Source organism: Anomaloglossus baeobatrachus, chromosome 6 (genome assembly GCF_048569485.1).
Source record: "Anomaloglossus baeobatrachus isolate aAnoBae1 chromosome 6, aAnoBae1.hap1, whole genome shotgun sequence".
NCBI lineage: Eukaryota > Metazoa > Chordata > Amphibia > Anura > Aromobatidae > Anomaloglossus > Anomaloglossus baeobatrachus.
The window spans coordinates 211,682,634-211,703,121 of record NC_134358.1 but is presented as its reverse complement, the minus strand read 5'-3'; the positions used below and the strand labels follow the sequence as shown (position 1 = coordinate 211,703,121).

The 20,488-nt window shown below is 43.6% G+C and overlaps 1 protein-coding gene across 7 annotated transcripts in view; it reads right to left on the bottom strand.

Annotated features, from left to right (window-relative positions):
• Nucleotides 1-744: 744 nt before the first annotated feature.
• Nucleotides 745-20,488, bottom strand: part of NFATC1 (nuclear factor of activated T cells 1) — a 290,798-nt gene continuing 271,054 nt past the window's right edge. For all 7 annotated transcript variants that reach the window (XM_075314651.1, XM_075314653.1, XM_075314657.1 and 4 more), the window contains one exon: nucleotides 745-2,519. In XM_075314651.1, coding sequence (XP_075170766.1) covers nucleotides 2,470-2,519 — 50 coding nt within the window. In that variant the 3' untranslated portion in view covers nucleotides 745-2,469. The remainder of the gene's footprint in view (nucleotides 2,520-20,488) is intronic.

Below are 20,488 nucleotides of genomic sequence, written 5' to 3'. Positions count from 1 at the left end.
AAAAGCTCACGTCGGTGCTATTTTGCTCTGATCAAGAAGGGAGTTCACATCTGACCCTTTGTCCGCTGTAAATTGTTTTAAGCATGCACTTGATCATCATTAATTAGAATCAGGCAGTAGGCAACACGTGAACCTTTGTAAGAGTTCACCCTAACATTATAGACAAGTATTTATGCAGTGAAAAACCTCTAAATATATGGTTGTTCAGCTCTGTAGACCAGGGTTTGAATCTGAGCAGGCAACACCTACATGGAGTATGTGCGTTTTTTCCATATTTCTGCAGTTTTTTCCCCACACTCCAAATATAGCAAATACACTATAAAATTGGCATAGTGCATAAAGTCTCTTTCACAAAAGTGCAATTTGTCACTCATATTTCATCTATTATACTCAGATTGAAATGTGATGCCCATGTGAATAAATTGGGCTAAACATACGGCCATTTAATTCACCTCCATTTTTCAAAAATGTAGAGTACTATTTTGATCAGTCGTATGAATAGAATATGCCCTTTACAGTCTATGGGAGAAATGATGCACAGATGCATCACAATTATAAGAGGACATTTTATTGTGTGCCCTATTGAGGATATGGTCTGATGTGAATGGTGACAATCTCTATACAGCGATGCAGAATCCATTGTCCATTTTTAAGTAACAATCAATAAAATAAAGAAATGAATGGCTGGAAGGTAAATAAGATGTAGTGAAGCAAAGTAGAAAAAGAAAGCAAGGCAATCCTGGCTCCATAATATTGCTTTATTGATACCGTTCAGGGATAGCCAGCAGATGTAGTCTCTGAGCACTGAACTGTCTACTTGGTCATCTATTATACATATATCATGCAAATCTTATAGTGCTATAATAATGGGTAAACGTCTTTTGATTACACATGAAAAGTTAAAGGATAGTTATTACAATAATGAATAAAAGCCTGGTTTGTACAGAAAAAGCCATATTATCCATTCAATTTATCACAGTAATGTGCAAATATTTAATATGGCTTTTATATTTCATTTCATAAGGTAAGACCTAAAACACAGCATTATATTTCATCAATCAGCTTGTAATTCAGGCATTTTTCCAGAAGAGGGCATTGATTACTAAGGCACAACATTAGTTACATTGTATTCTCAATTAGACCATGCTAGAGTTTGGTTACACGTAGTAGAAATGTATCACTAGTATTTAGCTGCTACTTGTACAATAGATAATCATACTACATATCTTACTATACTCCAAATTCTAGAACACATATGGACACAGTTCACATAGCACTGCATTGCCAGCCATTTTTGGTAACATTCCCGGCATACAGCCTTAGGCAATTTGTGGCTGTCCAGCTGTTTTATCAATTCCAACTCCAAGCATGCCGCGCCACCTGGCATTCTGGGAAATGTAGTTTACGAACAGCTGCAGAGGCCACCACTCCTACTGTAGAATTAGAGCTATAAGGCTTTTGTGAAACCTAATAAATATTTACAATCTCAAAGTCATCTATTTACAAATTACACGAAGATTGTTGCTTTTACTCTACCAAAAACGAGTTTTTGTGTGTGTTTTATCTAAAGTGCTTGCTTTCCGGATTGCATACAATATACTGCACTTGGCCGCGATCACGATGAACACCGAATACGATGCGTGGTGTCATTATACCACGTCTTAGCTTAATAGAACTGCCTTTGATTATTTGCTAGGTGAGGAAAGAGGAGCATTGCCTAATTTGTATGTAACCCAATATGCCTTAAAATTGAGCTAGTTAAGTCAATGGCAGGAACAGATGTTTGATACTATTAAGCATCATCTAGGGATTAAATCATGTTTTAACATGCATTTATGGTGATTATACTTTTATGTGCTTTTATCTCTTGTGTGCTCTGCTTCCAAATTAAGAACAAAACATTCTTTTATTAAAAATGGATTTCTTTATATGGATTAAATATAGTATAAAGAGTCAGACTGGTGCTTCTTGAGGCAAGGAGATTAAGGTGAGACTGCGGGATCTTTTGTATATACATCCAATTTTTGCTTTTTTTTTTACTTCTTGACAATAAAGTCTGCTTCCACCCAAATCGGCAAGCTGAACATTTGCTTCGAAGTCCATTGCACCGAAAATACTTCTTTTGGTAGCAAACAGAAAGCTTTTTGATTCATCCTAATGCCCAAAATATGAACATTTAAGGCACTGCCGGCATCCAGTGGTGCCAAAACAATCAGATGCGGTTCCTGGCCCTCAGCTTTGTCAAGTATATCAGTGAGATTCCATATGATACATAGTCACAATGTTTGTTCATGTTTTTTTTTATTTTCTTGAGATGATCGTTCTGCTGAAGATTCAACACATCGGCTGAAGCGGAGATAGAAACTCCATATTATGAAGAAAGGTCTTGGTGGTGAGTCCAACCCAGTCTTCACTTTTGAGCAGGTAGGGGACAGACGTCTCTGTCTGGTAAGTCCAGGATTGTCAGAGCTATGTGTGGATATTGTTGATGGATAAGTCATTTCTGATGATTTCATTTACTGCAAAAAAGAAAAAAAAAGATTAAATCTAGCTGGTAAACGACTGAACATGTCATCTACAGTAATATAATGTATACTTGTGAATAGTGAGAATATATACTTGTGAAACCCAGAGCCAGATTTTGCTATGGGACTAGAAGGCCTCTAAAGAAAGTACATTTTCCCAATGATATTATACATTACATAGTTACAACAGAGAATCTTCATCTACATGGAGCAAAGACTATGTAAACCCAATCTTAGGCTATGTGCGCACGTTGCGTAATTGCATGCGTTTACGCTGCATATTGCATGCGTCCTGCATCCCCAGCACAATGTATGTAGATTGTGCATAATCTATCCGCATGTTGCGTTTCAGAGCGTAGTAGCGATTTGCATGCTGAAATTTTCATCCAAATCGCTGCGCTCAAAAAAGCAACATGTCACTTATTTAGTGCACTTTGGATTCTGCTCCCACTCTGTCTATGGGAGAGGCAGCATCCAGAGCGCATGAAATCGGCATCTATTCTGCAGACACACTGCATCCATTACGCACTGCTTCTGCAGCGATTTGAAGCGCACATGCACGGCCAAATCGCTGCAGATTTTTCAGCTTGGACACTACGCAACGTGCACACATAGCCTTAAAGTAGCACTCTGTTACCATTTAGTAATAAGTTTGTACTGAGCGCATTTATATACTTATCCATTGCTGTCATTTACCGTTTCAAGCGCTGCTTCGGTCCTCTACTGTATCACGTGACTCTAGTTGTGACCAGCCAGCTCACAGAGCATCTTCTGTGTGGGCAAGACGTCAATTGCTCAAGTATGAAACTCTTAAGAGACTTACAGTAAGGGGCTAATGGTTATCCTTGAGTCAGCAAGGCAGAACATAGGTCATATGATGCAGGAGAGGACCGGAGTAGAGCTCGAAATAGCAGAAGACGGCGACAGGTAATTAAGTGCACCCATTACTCACACATTACTGATTGATAAAGTGGCAATAAAAAAAACAAACACTGGAGTGGTCCTTTAATCACAAATACAATGGTTTATGCATCTCACAAATTAACAGCAGCATTAATATAATGGTTTTAAGTATATTACATAAAATATTTTCGAAATACACTATATTTAAGCAAAACCGATTTACATTAATAGGTGTAATTATGTCATCCAGGCGAATATTCTATGAGACATTGTCAATTCAATAATTTCCTTTCTGCATGTCAACAGAACCTAGGGTTGATAACCAAAGTGCAGGCAATGCAGAAGCATATAAGCCCTGAAACCTGGGGGACCTAAAAGGCCCTATGAGAAAACCAATACTACTAAAGACTACAGATGAGTGGACCTGGGGAAGCTTGAGTTCTGCAGGTTCAGCCAAATCTCAATGGAAGTCACTCCTTGGGAAGTTCACATACAGCCAGCCATAAACAGATCACCTCCGGGGAAAATGTGGGGGTTTTTTTTCATTTTTTTGTGTACAAAGTACATCCAATAAAACTGATTTTACCCCCAGTATGAGCTACAGTAATGCTCGATTGAGTAGTGTTCATACATAAACCACCCAAACATTGATTTTTTTTGTAAAGTCTGTGTTTGGTACGAACACCGAACTTTAAAGTTTAGGTCTGCTCACATCTAAAGACCCATGATAGTCACACATCATTCATGAGTGTGAAACGTTTTCACTGTAGACGTCTTACCAATATGTTCACCTGCTTTAACATTTACATAGATACATTCACCTTTCATGTAAAGAGATCATTGCTTGTTTATGGCTGCAATAAGCAAATCCTGACCCTTAAAACAAAATCCTTTATTTTTAGAAAAGATTATTTTTAAATTATATAGAATCATAAGAAAAAATTTCTTTAAATTCTATGGTTTTACAAATCAAGACATAATAGAAAAAAACATCTGGTCCTGGTCTGGTACAAGCTGATGAACAGCACATGACACATGACTCTGTCATTCCCTATTTAAAAAAATAGGTCAAAATGCAGAAGCAGTGCGTGAAAAATTAAGTACACCTTCAGCAGTACTAGCTTAAAGTAATCATTTTCCGTAAAACTTTATCAGTCTAGGACTTCACATCGTTCTGGAGGAACTTTGGCGCACTTTTCTTTGAAATGAAACCTTGATTCTCTTCAGACATTCTACTTCACATTTGCTGGTGTGCTTGGCACCATTGCTCTGTTGCATGATCCAACTCCAGCCAAGCTTTAGCTTTTAGATAGGTAGCTTCAAATTGGACTCTACTGTAGGTATGTCGGGGAATTCATGGTCCATACAAAGACTGCAAGATGCCCAGGTCCAGTGACCGCTTTACCAATGTGCTGATGATATGAGATGTTTGTACTGTAAGACATTAATAAAAATAGTGGATAACCTCGGCACTCTAAATCTCCCAAACTAAGTCAATAAGTCACAACGGATAGTAATGCAAAATCACTCTTTATTGGTCCGCATTTAGAAAAAAAATGTTCATAAGCATATATGTTTTTGTCCAAAACAAGTTACAAATGACGTTTCGGCCTGAGCCTTCGTCAGATTGGACTTAACTAAAGACAAGTCCAATCTGACGAAGGCTCAGGCCGAAACGTCATTTGTAACTTGTTTTGGACAAAAACATATATGCTTATGAAAATTTTTTTTCTAAATACGGACCAATAAAGAGTGATTTTGCATTACTATCCGTTGTGACTTACTGACTTAGTTTGGGAGATTTAGAGTGCCGAGGTTATCCACTATTTTTATTTATTATTACCTCTGAGCACCTATATACCAGTGAGCAGAGCTTCCTCTACAGTAAGACATTAATAAACTTCTCCACTTTGGTCTCATTTTTTCAAAGGACATTGTTTCAGAAGTCACATGCAGCTTTGCAAACTTTAACTGTGTGGCCATGTTCTTTTTAGAAATGAGGCTTTCTTTTGCCAATCTTTCTAAACAAGGCATATTTGTCCTTTATTTCTATTATTAAATGTTCAAGTGCCTGACAGTATAACTATTTAATTTGTTAACTAAAGCCTTTATAGTCTGAGCTGTAGATCTTGGGGTTTTTGGTAATTTTGTTGAGCATGATGTGCTGACAGTGGGCCGTCTACTTGGAAATGCCGTCTTGAATGTATTCCACATGTGAATAATCTTTCTCATTGTAGAATGATGTATTCCAAATAGTTTGAAAATGGGCTTTTCTAAGGTTGATGGACATCGACAACTGCTTATATTTCTCCCTCTGCTAACAAAGGTATAAATTGTTCAGACCAACAAGCTGCCTAAACTTCTGGGGTTTTTTAGTGGCGGTCACACTTGCTGATGAAAAATTAATAAAGGATATTTAATTAGTAAAATCTGGCTACTACTTACACTTTTAATTTCCATAAATGCAGTAAGAGTGCACTTAATTTTTAACACATGATTCTGCATTTTGCCCTAGTCCTAGTTAAATGAGTAATGAGTAGGGTAAATTGACATGTGTTGTTCCTCTGAGAATGTATTTACCCATTTGAAGAGCATTTTTTTTATTATAGTCTGATATGTAAAAGTATAGAATTCAAAGAGGGTGTACTTACTTATTCTTTTGACAGTAAACACATATATATATATATATATATATATATATATATATATATATATATATATATATATATATATATATATACAGTGCCTACATGTAGTATTCAACCCCCTGCAGATTTAGCAGGTTTACACATTCGGATTCGGAATTAACTTGGCATTGTGACATTTGGACTGTAGATCAGCCTGGAAGTGTGAAATGCACTGCAGCAAAAAAGAATGTTATTTCTTTTTTTTTTTTTTTTTTTAAATTGTGAAAAGTTTATTCAGAGGGTCATTTATTATTCAACCCCTCAAACCACCAGAATTCTGTTTGGTTCCCCTAAAGTATTAAGAAGTATTTCAGGCACAAAGAACAAAGAGCTTCACATGTTTGGATTAATTATCTCTTTTTCCAGCCTTTTTTGACCAATTAAGACCCTCCCCAAACTTGTGAACAGCACTCATACTTGGTCAACATGGGAAAGACAAAGGAGCATTCCAAGGCCATCAGAGACAAGATCGTGGAGGGTCACAAGGCTGGCAAGGGGTACAAAACCCTTTCCAAGGAGTTGGGCCTAGCTATCTCCACTGTTGGGAGCATCAACCGGAAGTGGAAGGCTTATGGAACTACTGTTAGCCTTCCACGGCCTGGACAGCCTTTGAAAGTTTCCACCCGTGCCGAGACCAGGCTTGTCCGAAGAGTCAAGGCTAACCCAAGGACAACAAGGAAGGAGCTCCGGGAAGATCTCATGGCAGTGGGGATATTGGTTTCAGCCAATACCATAAGTAACGTACTCCACCGCAGTGGTCTCCGTTCCAGACGAGCCCGTAAGGTACCTTTACTTTCAAAGCGTCATGTCAAGGCTCGTCTACAGTTTGCTCATGATCACTTGGAGGACTCTGAGACAGACTGGTTCAAGGTTCTCTGGTCTGATGAGACCAAGATCGAGATCTTTGGTGCCAACCACACACGTGACGTTTGGAGACTGGATGGCACTGCATACGACCCCAAGAATACAATCCCTACAGTCAAGCATGGTGGTGGTAGCATCATGCTGTGGGGCTGTTTCTCAGCCAAGGGGCCTGGCCATCTGGTCCGCATCCATGGGAAGATGGATAGCACGGCCTACCTGGAGATTTTGGCCAAGAACCTCTGCTCCTCCATCAAGGATCTTAAGATGGGTCTTCATTTCATCTTCCAACAAGACAACGACCCAAAGCACACAGCCAAGAAAACCAAGGCCTGGTTAAAGAGGGAAAAAATCAAGGTGTTGCAGTGGCCTAGTCAGTCTCCTGACCTTAACCCAATTGAAAACTTGTGGAAGGAGCTTAAGATTAAAGTCCACATGAGACACCCAAAGAACCTAGATAACTTGGAGAAGATCTGCATGGAGGAGTGGGCCAAGATAACTCCAGAGACCTGTGCCGGCCTGATCAGGTCTTATAAAAGACGATTATTAGCTGTAATTGCAAACAAGGGTTATTCCACAAAATATTAAACCTAGGGGTTGAATAATAATTGACCCACACTTTTATGTTGAAAATTTATTAAAATTTAACTGAGCAACATAACTTGTTGGTTTGTAAGATTTATGCATCTGTTAATAAATCCTGCTCTTGTTTGAAGTTTGCAGGCTCTAACTTATTTGCATCTTATCACACCTGCTAAATCTGCAGGGGGTTGAATACTACTTGTAGGCACTGTATATATATATATATATATATATATATATACATATATATATATATATGTTATATAGCTGTTAAATTATTTTGAGCTATTTTATTAAACTGACAAGATGACTGTTTCCAACTAGGAAGCAACTAAAGCTTTCCATACAGTGTAGCAATGAGGCCTGGGATCGGAGCACAGCTGGGAGCAGCTTGACTTCCGAGTATAGACATCAGCTCTCAGCTGTTACGTCTCATCTCCGCTCTGTTTTCCACTATTATTTCTTTAGCAATGTGTTATAAAGAAGAACTTGACAATAAAGAAGTCATTTTTCTAGCAAAACACAATCAGATGTACAGATAACATTTTATGGGCTTGTGCTTCTTGTGTCGTTGTCGTCTTGTCCTGTACACTGTCAGACTATACAGTTCCCACACTCATCATTTCATGTCAATTTATCAGCATGTGTTTTTTGGCAGAAGGACAGGAAATGACTGAACCTGGCAAAGGCCATCTAAAGCAAGCTGTACAACATCCCTCCTGTTTCCATCCCTCCCCAGTCCACCCACTCAATACCACCTCTGCCACCACAAGCACCTGATTGCCACAAAGATATGCTGAATGTCAACACGTGTAAACACCCCAATCTCTCTCCTCAAATTCAAGGAAATGTCTATGTTGATAAAAAAACAAACAAAAAGGGTCAATTTAGGCCTCTTTTCACTTGACCGGTAATATAGTTCACAATGTTAAGGACATTTCAGGATGTGGCATCATTAAAAGGGTTGTCCTGGAAATATAGATTAATTCTTCTTATTATTAGCATAGGTCATCAGTATCAATGGGGGTCCGACACTTTGCACCCCCTTTATTAGGTGCCTGGATGTACATAGTGGACAAAGACTCAACAGCATAGCTCTATACACTAGGGATAGGCCAATTGGGGTACTACAGCTAGCTCACATTAAGTTAAATTGGAGCTGCACTACATAGTATCATCAATATATAAGTCCTGGACAATCCCTTTAACATTCTGAGATATATGAACTATAAATTATTAGCTGAAATAGTGACTCCTTTAAAAAATCAACAAGTGACATCAGCAAGAAAAGCCACCTTCTTCATTCTGTAATGAATTCTAGTTAGATATGATAAAGGGCTATGTACAACAAATGATCCCATGATTTTTCAAAATCAATGATATTCCTAGAAGTGTTGTGAGCACACTATTCTCATTTTTTTCCTACAATTTATTTACTATTTTTCTGTGGGTCACAGGTTTACATATTTAAAGGGAACCAACCAGCAGGTTTTTGCCCTATAAACTAGAGACAGTGTCACAATAGCACTAGGATTCTGATTAAAATGATACGTTTAGTTGAGAAATCCGAGGCTTGATTGTAGAATAATCCTTTTTCAACCTTCAGAAATGACGGCATTGATGCACGGGCAGGAGCATCGGGGCAGGACTTTGTGGGTCAGGTCCTCTGTGATGATTCCTCCTCCTGTCTTGCCTCCTTTTCTTTAGTTAAATGTTGTGCTGCTGCCATTACCACTGTTGGTGACATGTGCGTATTCCTATTGTGATGTTGTCTTCAATAAAATGGCTCTAGAATCAGTGCATACGTGTACCACGAACTCGGGCACCATTTTATTGAAGACACTGTGGAGACAAATGAGCAGCTACGGTGCATGCACAGATTGAATATTTTTCATCAGCACATGCGCCGCTACTGCTCATAGTCATCTCCAGTGTCCTCAGTAAAATGGCACCAGAGATCGCGATACACACATGTGCTGATTTCAGCGCCATTTTATTGAAGACAATGTTGCAATAGCAATGCGTGCACAATGCCAACAGCGGGAATAATGGCAGCGCAACATTTAAATAAAGAAAAGGAGGCAAGGAAGGAGGAGGAAAGATTACAGTGGACTCAAGGCACAAAGTCCCGCCAAGATGCTTAAGCCTTTACACCAATGCCGTAATTTCTGAAGGTTTGAACAAAGATTATTTAAAAATCAAGCCTCGTATTTCTCAACTAAAGGTATAAATTTAATCAGCATCCTAGCGCCATTATGGCACTGTCTCTAGTTTATAGGGCAAAAACCTGGTTGGTTACCTTTAACTTGTTCTATGGTTTTATTCTATACATACACATTGATGCATTTGCTAACACTTTTTGATCTTTCAGCAACCTAAAAAAACCTATGTGCAAAGAAACAACATCTGCTCAAATTAGAAAGAGGAAGAAATAACAGACTGATGAATCTCAGTATGGGTTTCCTCAACCCAACCCACCAGAACACCTGAAAGTTGCCTCAAAGGGAATACCCTGGTGGGTGTCAGTGGAACAGCGACCCATATGTTTGCGTCAAGTACAGCTGCATCAGACAAGACCAACATTTTGTGATGTGCCCTGTACTCTGATCATGAACAAATAAGGGCAAATTTCACATAAGAGCACACACATCAATAAAGATGAATATCCTCATGCGGAATATGTACAGCTGCTTCAGGTAGTAGGTGTCGAGGGCAGTGCAAAAGAGGACACAAATAACAGAAAAAAAAGGTAATTATCGGAACATGATAATGTATGTGACTACTGAGCTTATACTAATACATTGCATATTAGAAATGGGCACCTTTTTTGCCCCAAGACAGTTTCTGTTCTAATCAAGTGTATCGTATAAATGACTGTTATTCAAAGAATACATTTCCCAGTATCATCTCTGCAAATGTAAGAAAACTAAAAAAAACAGCATTCAGCATACAGAAAAGGCCAATGCAACAAATAACTGAGTAGCTAGTAATATCAAAAAACATGGTCAGAATGACTAAAGATGCACATACTAGACTAATGTTGATGAATAAAAATGTTCATCTGGAAAAATGTTATAAACAATCTTTTTAGCTGACCAATGAAACGCACGCCATCATCATCTGGAAAGAAGTTGGCCACATTTACCTTAGACTTTTAAGACGTTTTGACTTAAGGGTGATTTACACTCTGCGACATCGCTAGCGATTGCTAGCGATGTCGAGCGCGATAGCACCCGCCCCCCGTCGTTTGTGCGACATTTGGTGCTTGCTGCTGTAGCGAACATTATCGCTACGGCAGCGTCACACAAACATACCTTGTCAGCGACGTCGCTGTGACCGCCGAACAATCATTCCTTCAAGGAGGAGGTGCGTTCGGCGTCATAGCGATGTCAATGCGGCGTCACTAAGCGGCCGGCCAATAGAAGCGGAGGGGCGGAGAGGAGCGGGACGTAACATCCCGCCCACCTCCTTCCTTCTGCATTGCCAGTGGATGCAGGTAAAGAGATGTTCGTCGTTCCTGCGGTGTCATACATAGTGATGTGTGATGCCGCAGGAACGACGAACAACATCGTACCTGTGGCAGCAGCGATATTAAGGAAGGAGCGACGTGTCATCGATCACCATTTTTGAACGATTTTGCGATCGTTGATCGTTGTTCCTTGGTGTCACACGCTGCGATGTCGCTACCGGCGCTGGATGTGTGTCACTAACGACGTGACCCCGATGATATGTCGGTAGCGATGTCGCAGCGTGTAAAGCACCCATTAGACTTAAAAGAGACGACATCCACAAATATTTTTTTCTTAAATGAAAGTTCCAAGAAAGATATATTGTCCTTCCGCTTGATTCATTGAACTTGTATGGCAAGGTTGAATGACAGTAAAATGATAATATGTACTACATTATCTATGGCTGCATCGTCAAAATGATTGCTCACACCAGAGAATTGCTTGCACAATTTTCAGCCTACTCCTGTCTAATATGAATGGCCGCCATTGATAATCACTGGTCAAGTGACTCTTAGCCCCCCTTCACACGTTTGTGCAAAAAATGATGTTTTTATCCAGTCCGTGGAGTAGGTACGCATGCCCGTCCGTGTGTGTGTTCCATGTGCTGTTCGTGTGCTATCCGGATAGCACATGGACAGCATGAACTTGCAAACCTACTTGTGCCTGGCGCTGCTGTCTCCAGCGCTGCTATCACACTTGCAGGACTTCCAGGTCAACAGCAGTGCAGTGAATATTCATGAGCATAATAAGCGAGCCCGGAAGCAAGTGTGACAGCAGCGTCGGAGAACGGTAAGTATAAAAATACATTTATTTCTCAGTGACATGTGTTTCTTACGGTACGTGTCACACTGATGTCACACGGATCACATCAGTGTGTGGTCCGTGTGACAGCTGTGCCAGCAGAAACAGACTTGTTGAGGTGTGAATAACATGGACACATGGTCCATGTCAAAACACAGAGGTGTGCGCAAGCCCATTGATTTTAATGGGGCTATATGTGTCCACGTCTCCGGTACGTGTGAAAATGGATGTCATACGTATCGAGGCCATATACAGTGTTGGAACTTTACAATAGATGGATACATAGGAACATTATAATATTCAAAAGAATGCATGTGCAAAAACTGGATGCACACCAGTTCGCATTTTACAGCAACGATGTCATATTTTCCATGTTTTTGGTGTAAATGACATTTCACATTTATTTACCTTAAAACAGTAAAAGTTAAAGTTCTATACCAGCATTTTTAAATTCCACCATCATTTAGGTATCTGTATTACATGTTATGGCTTTGTAGTACAATATTTATTGGTTGCTGTCTACTGCCGATTTCAGCATCACTCTCTGTTCCATCTCTGCCATCTTGTGACTCTTTCTTGCTAGCTCATAGTAAAGATTCTTACTTCCTCTCTTAATGTATGTCTATGAGAGCCTCGTTCTGATTCTCATAGACTGAGACTGAGAAGTGACTTCCTGTTCACACCACAAACACGGGACCGAACAAGTTACAGTAGTTGGAACTGCGGTTACATGATTCAGGAGAGGAATGGAGCCATGCTGGAAACTGGCAGAAGACAATGACTGGTAAGTATTTTACTACACACATAGTACATATTTTACTGGTACCTAGGCCATGATGAAATAAAAAAAAGTCATATACTTTAAAAACTACTGTTTAATTTTCAAATTTCAGACTTCTATATGGCCCCTCACTTCTCACAGTCTGTGCCCTGTACATTACACAGAATGTAGCCCCCACTGTGGCAGTGTCATCAATTCTTGGTATAAGACAAGGCGGCAGTGGGGACATCCTTTCAGTGGACAGCGAGTAAGGGACAGTTCTACGTATGGACATGATTGTCATTATGCAAAGAACAATGAAGAAGGAGAAACAAGCAGATTTCTCTGACTAGATACATTAGAAATACTGTTGAGTGAATACTAAATATTTGTTTTTGGGTTATTTGTATCGAGCACCTAGAACTGTTCCAGTATTTGTCACAAATAACAATCCTAATGAAAGTCAATGGGGAACCTATGTTTCTTCAAGATTTCCCAAAAAAATCCTCAAGTTCCCAATTGACTTGCATTAGATTAATTATTCCTGACGAATACTGGAAAAGCAGTAGGCATTCGGTACAAATAACCCGAACCCAAATATTTAGTATTCGCCCATCACTAATTACAAAGTTTCTTATTTCTCACGCTCTATCGATTTAAGAGAAAAAGATAAATAAATACCTTTCCCATGTGATGATCCTGTAAGAAAACTGACCACTTGCTCCAGGTTATGTTAAAGCTTTAAGGGGGCTTTACATGGTAGCGATATCGCTAGCAATTTGTAGCGATAGCGAGCGTGTAAGTACCCGCCCCCGTCGTGCATGCTATTGTTTGTGATCGCTGCATTAGCAAACATTATCGCTACGGCAGCATCACACATACTTACCTGGTCGGCGGCGTCGCTGTGACTGCCGAACAATCCCTCCTTCAAGGGGAAGGGACGTTCGGCATCACAGCGACGTCACCGCAACGTCACTAAGCGGCCGGCCAATCAAAGCGGAGGGGCGGAGATGAGCAGGACGTAACATCCCGCCCACCTCCTTCCTTCCGCATTGTGGCCGGCGGCAGGTAAGGAGACGTTCCTCGCTCCTGCGGTGTCACACATAGCGATGTGTGCTGCCGCATGAGCGATGAACCACCTGGATAAACAACCCTTACCGATTTTTGAGTTTGGGACGACCTCTCCCTTGTGAACGATTTTCACCATTTTTGAGGTCGCTTAAGGTCGCTGGTCAGTGTCACACGCTGCGATATCGTTAATGACGCCGGATGTGCGTCACTAACAACTTGACCCCGATGACCAAACATTAACGATATCGTAGCGTGTAAAGCCCCCTTTAGAGACTCTATCTATAATGGAAACTAGATAGATGCTAAGCAATATACCCCTATAAACAATTTTTTAGATTCAGAAAATTCCCAAGAGCCAATCCCATGTCAAATTCTGAAGCGTAATGTATAAGCCAGTGTGGAAAACAAGTACACTAAGTATTTCTTGTGGACCTGTCACTTCCATGCAGCATACACACAGCTCACTAATTTCAGAATTGTGTAATGCTAAATTTCTTCTGTGGAAATGCATCTGAGCCCATATTAGGAAACGTTCTTGAAAAGGGTTGTCTAGGACTTAGATATTGATGACCTATACTTATGATAGATCCTCTTTAAGCTATCCTAAGTATAAGCCAACAATATCAGATCGGTGAGGTTCAGATAGCCAGTACCCCTAATGATCAGCCATGTACAGGTCCTCCAGTTACCCCTAATGATCAGCTGTGTGCAGGGCCTCCAGTTACCCCTAATGATCAGCCATGTACAGGTCCTCCAGTTATCCCTAATGATCAGCTGTGTGCAGGGCCTCCAGTTACCCCTAATGATCAGCCGTGTGCAGGTCCTCCAGTTACCCCTAATGATCAGCCGTGTGCAGGTCCTCCAGTTACCCCTAATGATCAGCCGTGTGCAGGTCCTCCAGTTACCCCTAATGATTAGCTGTGTGCAGGTCCTCCAGTTACGCCTAATGATTAGCTGTGTGCAGGTCCTCCAGTTACCCCTAATGATCAGCCGTGTGCAGGTCCTCCAGTTACGCCTAATGATTAGCTGTGTGCAGGTCCTCCAGTTACGCCTAATGATTAGCTATGTGCAGGTCCTTCAGTTACCCCTAATGATCAGCCGTGTGCAGGTCCTCCAGTTACCCCTAATGATCAGCCGTGTGCAGGTCCTCCAGTTACCCCTAATGATCAGCTGTGTGCAGGTCCTCCAGTTACGCCTAATGATTAGCTGTGTGCAGGTCCTCCAGTTACGCCTAATGATTAGCTGTGTGCAGGTCCTTCAGTTACCCCTAATGATCAGCCGTGTGCAGGTCCTCCAGTTACCCCTAATGATCAGCCGTGTGCAGGTCCTCCAGTTACCCTTAATGATCAGCTGTGTGCAGGTCCTGCAGTTGCCCCTAATGATGACACATCCTAGAGTTAGGTCACCATTATATAAGTCCTACACAACGCCTTTCAGTACATGGCTTACTACCAATACTTAGTATTTTTTAAAAATGAAGCAAATGTTTTTCATTATGGACATCTGTCAATATGTGAGGCCCTTGCAGCATTTGGAAAACTGGTGATATAATATCATTACAAGGATATATAATACACATGGGTCACGTATAACCCATACAGCTATAAGTGGTATTACTTGGTAACCAATACAATTTCAGCTTTATCCTTCCTAGTGCTGAATATAACTTATTGTTATATACAGGACTTTTCTTGATAACTGAGCCTAAGTAAAAGTAATTTAATAGATCATAAAATAATTTCCCCGTTTGCGTTTTAATATTTTTGAGAACTCATTGTGCAGTCGCAATCAACAATATTTTTTTTCCATTTTCATATACTGCTTTTCCATTACCAAAAAACATGATCGGTTGAATAAATGAGAACTTCAGGTAACCCGTGACATTACCCACGTATTATAAAGAATTGTAGGATGAAGTTGCTTGCTTGTTTGAAACTATCTAAAGAGATAGTAAAACAGGATGTGGCGAGCTGTTAGACCACACATAAATGTACTCAGTTTAACATGTTTTTTTCTGCACTCCCACGTCTTTCATTTCTTCAAGTTAGAAGATGGAAACTCAATGTTCAAGAACAGAAAATCACAGCAACATTATGTGAAGCTTGGTCATACCCTGATTTCACTGACGGTGTCCTATTTCACTTTGAAAGTGGATATTAATAACAACACATACACATGTGCACTTTTTATATTACTCACGTATGCTATTATTGCCACAGTCACCAACCAAAAATACTTTTATTAGGTGATATGGTATGTAGTGGAGTGGTTGATTTCAAGATGTGCCCAATAAATATTCTTTTGAGAGCATCTATAATAAAAAGTAACTGATATATAAGTTTCAAATATTGGTTTTTTTTTTTCTTTATGCTTCGTGCATTTGTGACTTGTTTAAACACCTTTTTATATTGTTGGTGATGTTTCAGTTTTATTGTGTATGTCAATATTTCCTGTAAAACACTGAAATAGTAACTGATTCTGCAGAGATCACGTCTCCGTGACTGCTCATCGTATCATCATCAGAAGCAGGATTAAAAAAATGGAGGTAGACAATACAAGATCCACCATTGACAGTAGGAGATGGTTACAGCTGGCTTCCTCTTCCTCCCTGCAGTGACCACTGTACAGGTTACAGAACATCCCTTGTTGGAAACTCTCCCATAAAAGTCAATGAAAATCGTCAGACTATTGATTTCTATGAATGGCAGTAATAAAATGCCAAAGCAGATCAAGCAAGATGATTGGCACTATAATTATGTACAGAAAATAAAATATAAAGTCTACATCAAAAAATAAAAACATATTAGAAATAGAGTCTGCAAAGTTACTTTAGATTATTTTTTCATCTTCTCCACTGCCTACAGGCCTCTAATACACTATTCCTTTTCCAGCAGCTTGACCTACACTAAATGCAGCTAAGAGCAGTATTATTTTAGAATAGAATGTAATATTACATAAGAGTGGCAAGGTCTGTAAAACTTGAATCCCTGACTACTACTATTCCTTCTCCAGGAGCTTGCCCTACACTAAATGCAGCTAAGAGCAGTATTATTTTAGAATAGAATGTAATATTACATAAGAGTGGCAAGGTCTGTAAAACTTGAATCCCTGACTACTACTATTGTGTCGCCCTGGGCAAGCCAGGGGACACAGGTCACACACCACCACACCCCACATCCCAGGTAGGCACACCTAAGCTGAACCACAAATCCTTGTTGCCTTCCTCCAGAGGCTGGTGATTCACACCAGGGGGTGGGCCAGGCGGTTGGCTCCGCCCACCAAGGAGATCACAGCTCTGGGGGCAGGAAGTACCAGGCACTCTAGTCAGGGAGGAGGAAGTGGAAGGAGTGTAGGAGTAGCCCGGAGGGGGGCTAGAGTAAACAACTAAGTAAAGTAAAGAAAGAGAAGTGGAAAAGGAGGAAAGCAAGTGAGGTGACAAGAAGGAAGGAAAGCCTGAAGGGTCCAGCTTTGTGTAGGGCCAGAACAGCAAGGTCAGCGACGGCGGTGACTGTCCGGAGTGGGACAGTTCGGAAGTTCCTGGAAGGACCCCGTTGACTGTGTGCCCGGCGGTCTGGAGCAGTGTTCCGAAGGACAGTCAGCACCAGGGCAGGGGCTTCTCGGACCCCGGCAAGGCTAGGAGTCGCCAAATTTGCCAAATCCGTCAGTGACGGGGACGTAGATTCCACCAGCAACCAAGTCCCGATTGAAGGCAACAGCCCAACCCGTATAGCAGGGACACCGCCACCGCCAGGGCACCAGTCTCTGAGGGCCAGCGCCTGCGGGCAAAGTGAAGTGCTCCTCCGTCCCAGCTTGAAGCCGGGGAGCGGGTTACCGGTGGGGACCCATCGCAACCAACCGTACATACAGGTGCAAGGAGAAGGGACATTACCGTCACCTACCGGGAAAGCAAAGCAGCCGTCTGTGGGACCGTCCTACCAGCCGTTGGTTTACCGTACAAACTGTGTCCATGTCTCAGGCTCAGTGAGTACCACAGTGCCGCAAGGCACAGCGCTGCCCCCGCGTCCCTGCGCCCACCAGGCCCTGCACCTCACAAGCCATCACCGGGCCCCGGGATCACCAACCCCTACCCACGGAGGGGCAACACAACATCTGGCTGCTCCACATCACCATCCCCGGGATCCCCGCATCGAGCAGCGGTGGTGCCACACATCACCACAACCGTGGGTGGCGTCACGGACATTATCCCAACACCCCAAACCCCCTTTCACTCACGGGCGAGGAACGCCGCTCGAGAAACCCCCGGGATCCGGCCCACGGCTCGAGCCACCACTGAGCAGCCGGACCCAAGCAGAAGGGGTGAGCGCGGTGTGCTGACACCCTCCTCCCCGCCCGCGACAACTTGGCGTCACGAACAGGATCCTACCGCTCTGCCGTCAGGTAGAGGTGCGCCTTGTTACCGCCGGAGGTATCCGGCAGGAGAATTTCAGAAGCCGCCATCTTTGGCGCGAAAAGTTCCCGCTCGAGCGTCTTCTCGAGCAGTAGAGGCGCGAAGGCACAAACCCCGCCCCGAGAGAGGAGGGGCCGGAAAGAGCTAAGGGGGACGCGATGGCGGCTGGACGCATGTAGCCGCGGCTACAGAAGCAGGGACGCCAGGACTCTGCGGCCATTTACTGGTTCCTGGAAGAAGCCGCTGCTAAAGATGCTGAGTCCGACCAACAACACCGTGGTCCCCGCGCCTTGCATCGCGGCGCGGGTGGAAGTCCGGACCGTCCAGCTAAGCAGCCGTCTGCAGGTCCGCATGCAGCTCCTCCTGGAGGAGTGGGAGGCCGACATGGTGGAAGTGGTGGCGGCCATACGGAGACGCGAGGTGGAGGGAGTCTTGGAAGGGAGGGTAAGTGACCCACGCCCCTGTACCCCTAGTGGGTCGGTCATCGCGGCTGAGGGACCCGGTCCATACCCGCTCACCCTGCTACCTCCCCCGCTACCCGTGTTGGCTGCTGCTGCCCCGCCACTAGGCCCGCTACCACCACCACCGGTAGCGGTACCCTGCCAATCCGCCCCGGCGGACCGACCTTCAGCAGAAGCTCGTGACCACTCTGATACGCTCCCCTGGGAGAAGCCGAAGGCTGAGGCCGTCAGCGAAGATGCACCGGAGGCACGGCGGGGATGCAGCTGCCAGGAGGCAGAGCAGGCCATGTCACAGCGGGGTCCCTCGTTACTGAAGGTGCCGGTCGTAGCCGACACGGAGGGACTCTGGCTGGGTCCGTCCCCCGCACACGCTGAACCGGAGCAAACAGAAAGTGTTCACGGCTGGGAGCGGCGGCAACAGCAGCTGCGCAGGAAGATCGATGCCCGAGAGGGGTGTAGAGCGGATGTGCATGTCCGCATGAATATGGAAGAAGATCGCCTGCAGCGAGCTACCATTGGGGTCCAGAGCGGTGCACCGTGTGAAGGTGACACTGGAGCCCCACGAGTGAGAATGGACTGTTGAGCCGCAAAAGGCAGCGGATGCCCGCTGCAGCAGTCCCCGTTGGGACCAAAATGTGCAGAGTGGTTGTTTGTGTGTTGAAGAGTTGAAAGTTCCACTGATGAAAATGATAATTACCGAAGAAGTTACCTGATTGTCTGTGTGATTTGCAACCGGCCGGAGCCGGCACCGTTGTCCCCGTGGGGACCGTTTAAAAATGCATGGGAACTATCCATGGACAAGCCCGTGAACTTGCAGGGCAACCACAGACGTTAGTGGCTTGTAAATATGTTGGGTACCGTTACCGTTTTCCGCAGGCCGCCTCCGGAGAGGCAGGTTGGAGGGAGGGCCCTAAGCAGAGCAGGCTGGGGCCCAGCCACCAAAAGGACCGGTGGCTACCCTCTGGAGGGCAAGGACAGATCCCGCTCGGGTACCGTGTGCTGGACTGTGGGTCAAGGGGTGCTGCCTGGGCTTTAGGGGCAGCACCAGGGCCAGGTTACTTGGGTGGGAGAGAGCGGAAACCGTAACCGTAAACCGTTGTAACGTTGAAGTGAAATGTGCCTCCCGTCTTGGGAAGAGTTATTGAAAATGTATATATGTTTAACCCTGTTATCCCCTTTTTACAGAAAAATAAAACCGGTGTAGGACGGCAGCCCGCGGACGGTCTGCGTTTTGCTAAGGGGGAATGTGTCGCCCTGGGCAAGCCAGGGGACACAGGTCACACACCACCACACCCCACATCCCAGGTAGGCACACCTAAGCTGAACCACAAATCCTTGTTGCCTTCCTCCAGAGGCTGGTGATTCACACCAGGGGGTGAGCCAGGCGGTTGGCTCCGCCCACCAAGGAGATCACAGCTCTGGGGGCAGGAAGTACCAGGCACTCTAGTCAGGGAGGAGGAAGTGGAAGGAGTGTAGGAGTAGCCCGGAGGGGGGCTAGAGTAAACAACTAAGTAAAGTAAAGAAAGAGAAGTGGAAGAGGAGGAAAGCAAGTGAGGTGACAAGAAGGAAGGAAAGCCTGAAGGGTCCAGCTTTGTGTAGGGCCAGAACAGCAAGGTCAGCGACGGCGGTGACTGTCCGGAGTGGGACAGTTCGGAAGTTCCTGGAAGGACCCCGTTGACTGTGTGCCCGGCGGTCTGGAGCAGTGTTCCGAAGGACAGTCAGCACCAGGGCAGGGGCCTCTCGGACCCCGGCAAGGCTAGGAGTCGCCAAATTTGCCAAATCCGTCAGTGACGGGGACGTAGATTCCCCCAGCAACCAAGTCCCGATTGAAGGCAACAGCCCAACCCGTATAGCAGGGACACCGCCACCGCCAGGGCACCAGTCTCTGAGGGCCAGCGCCTGCGGGCAAAGTGAAGTGCT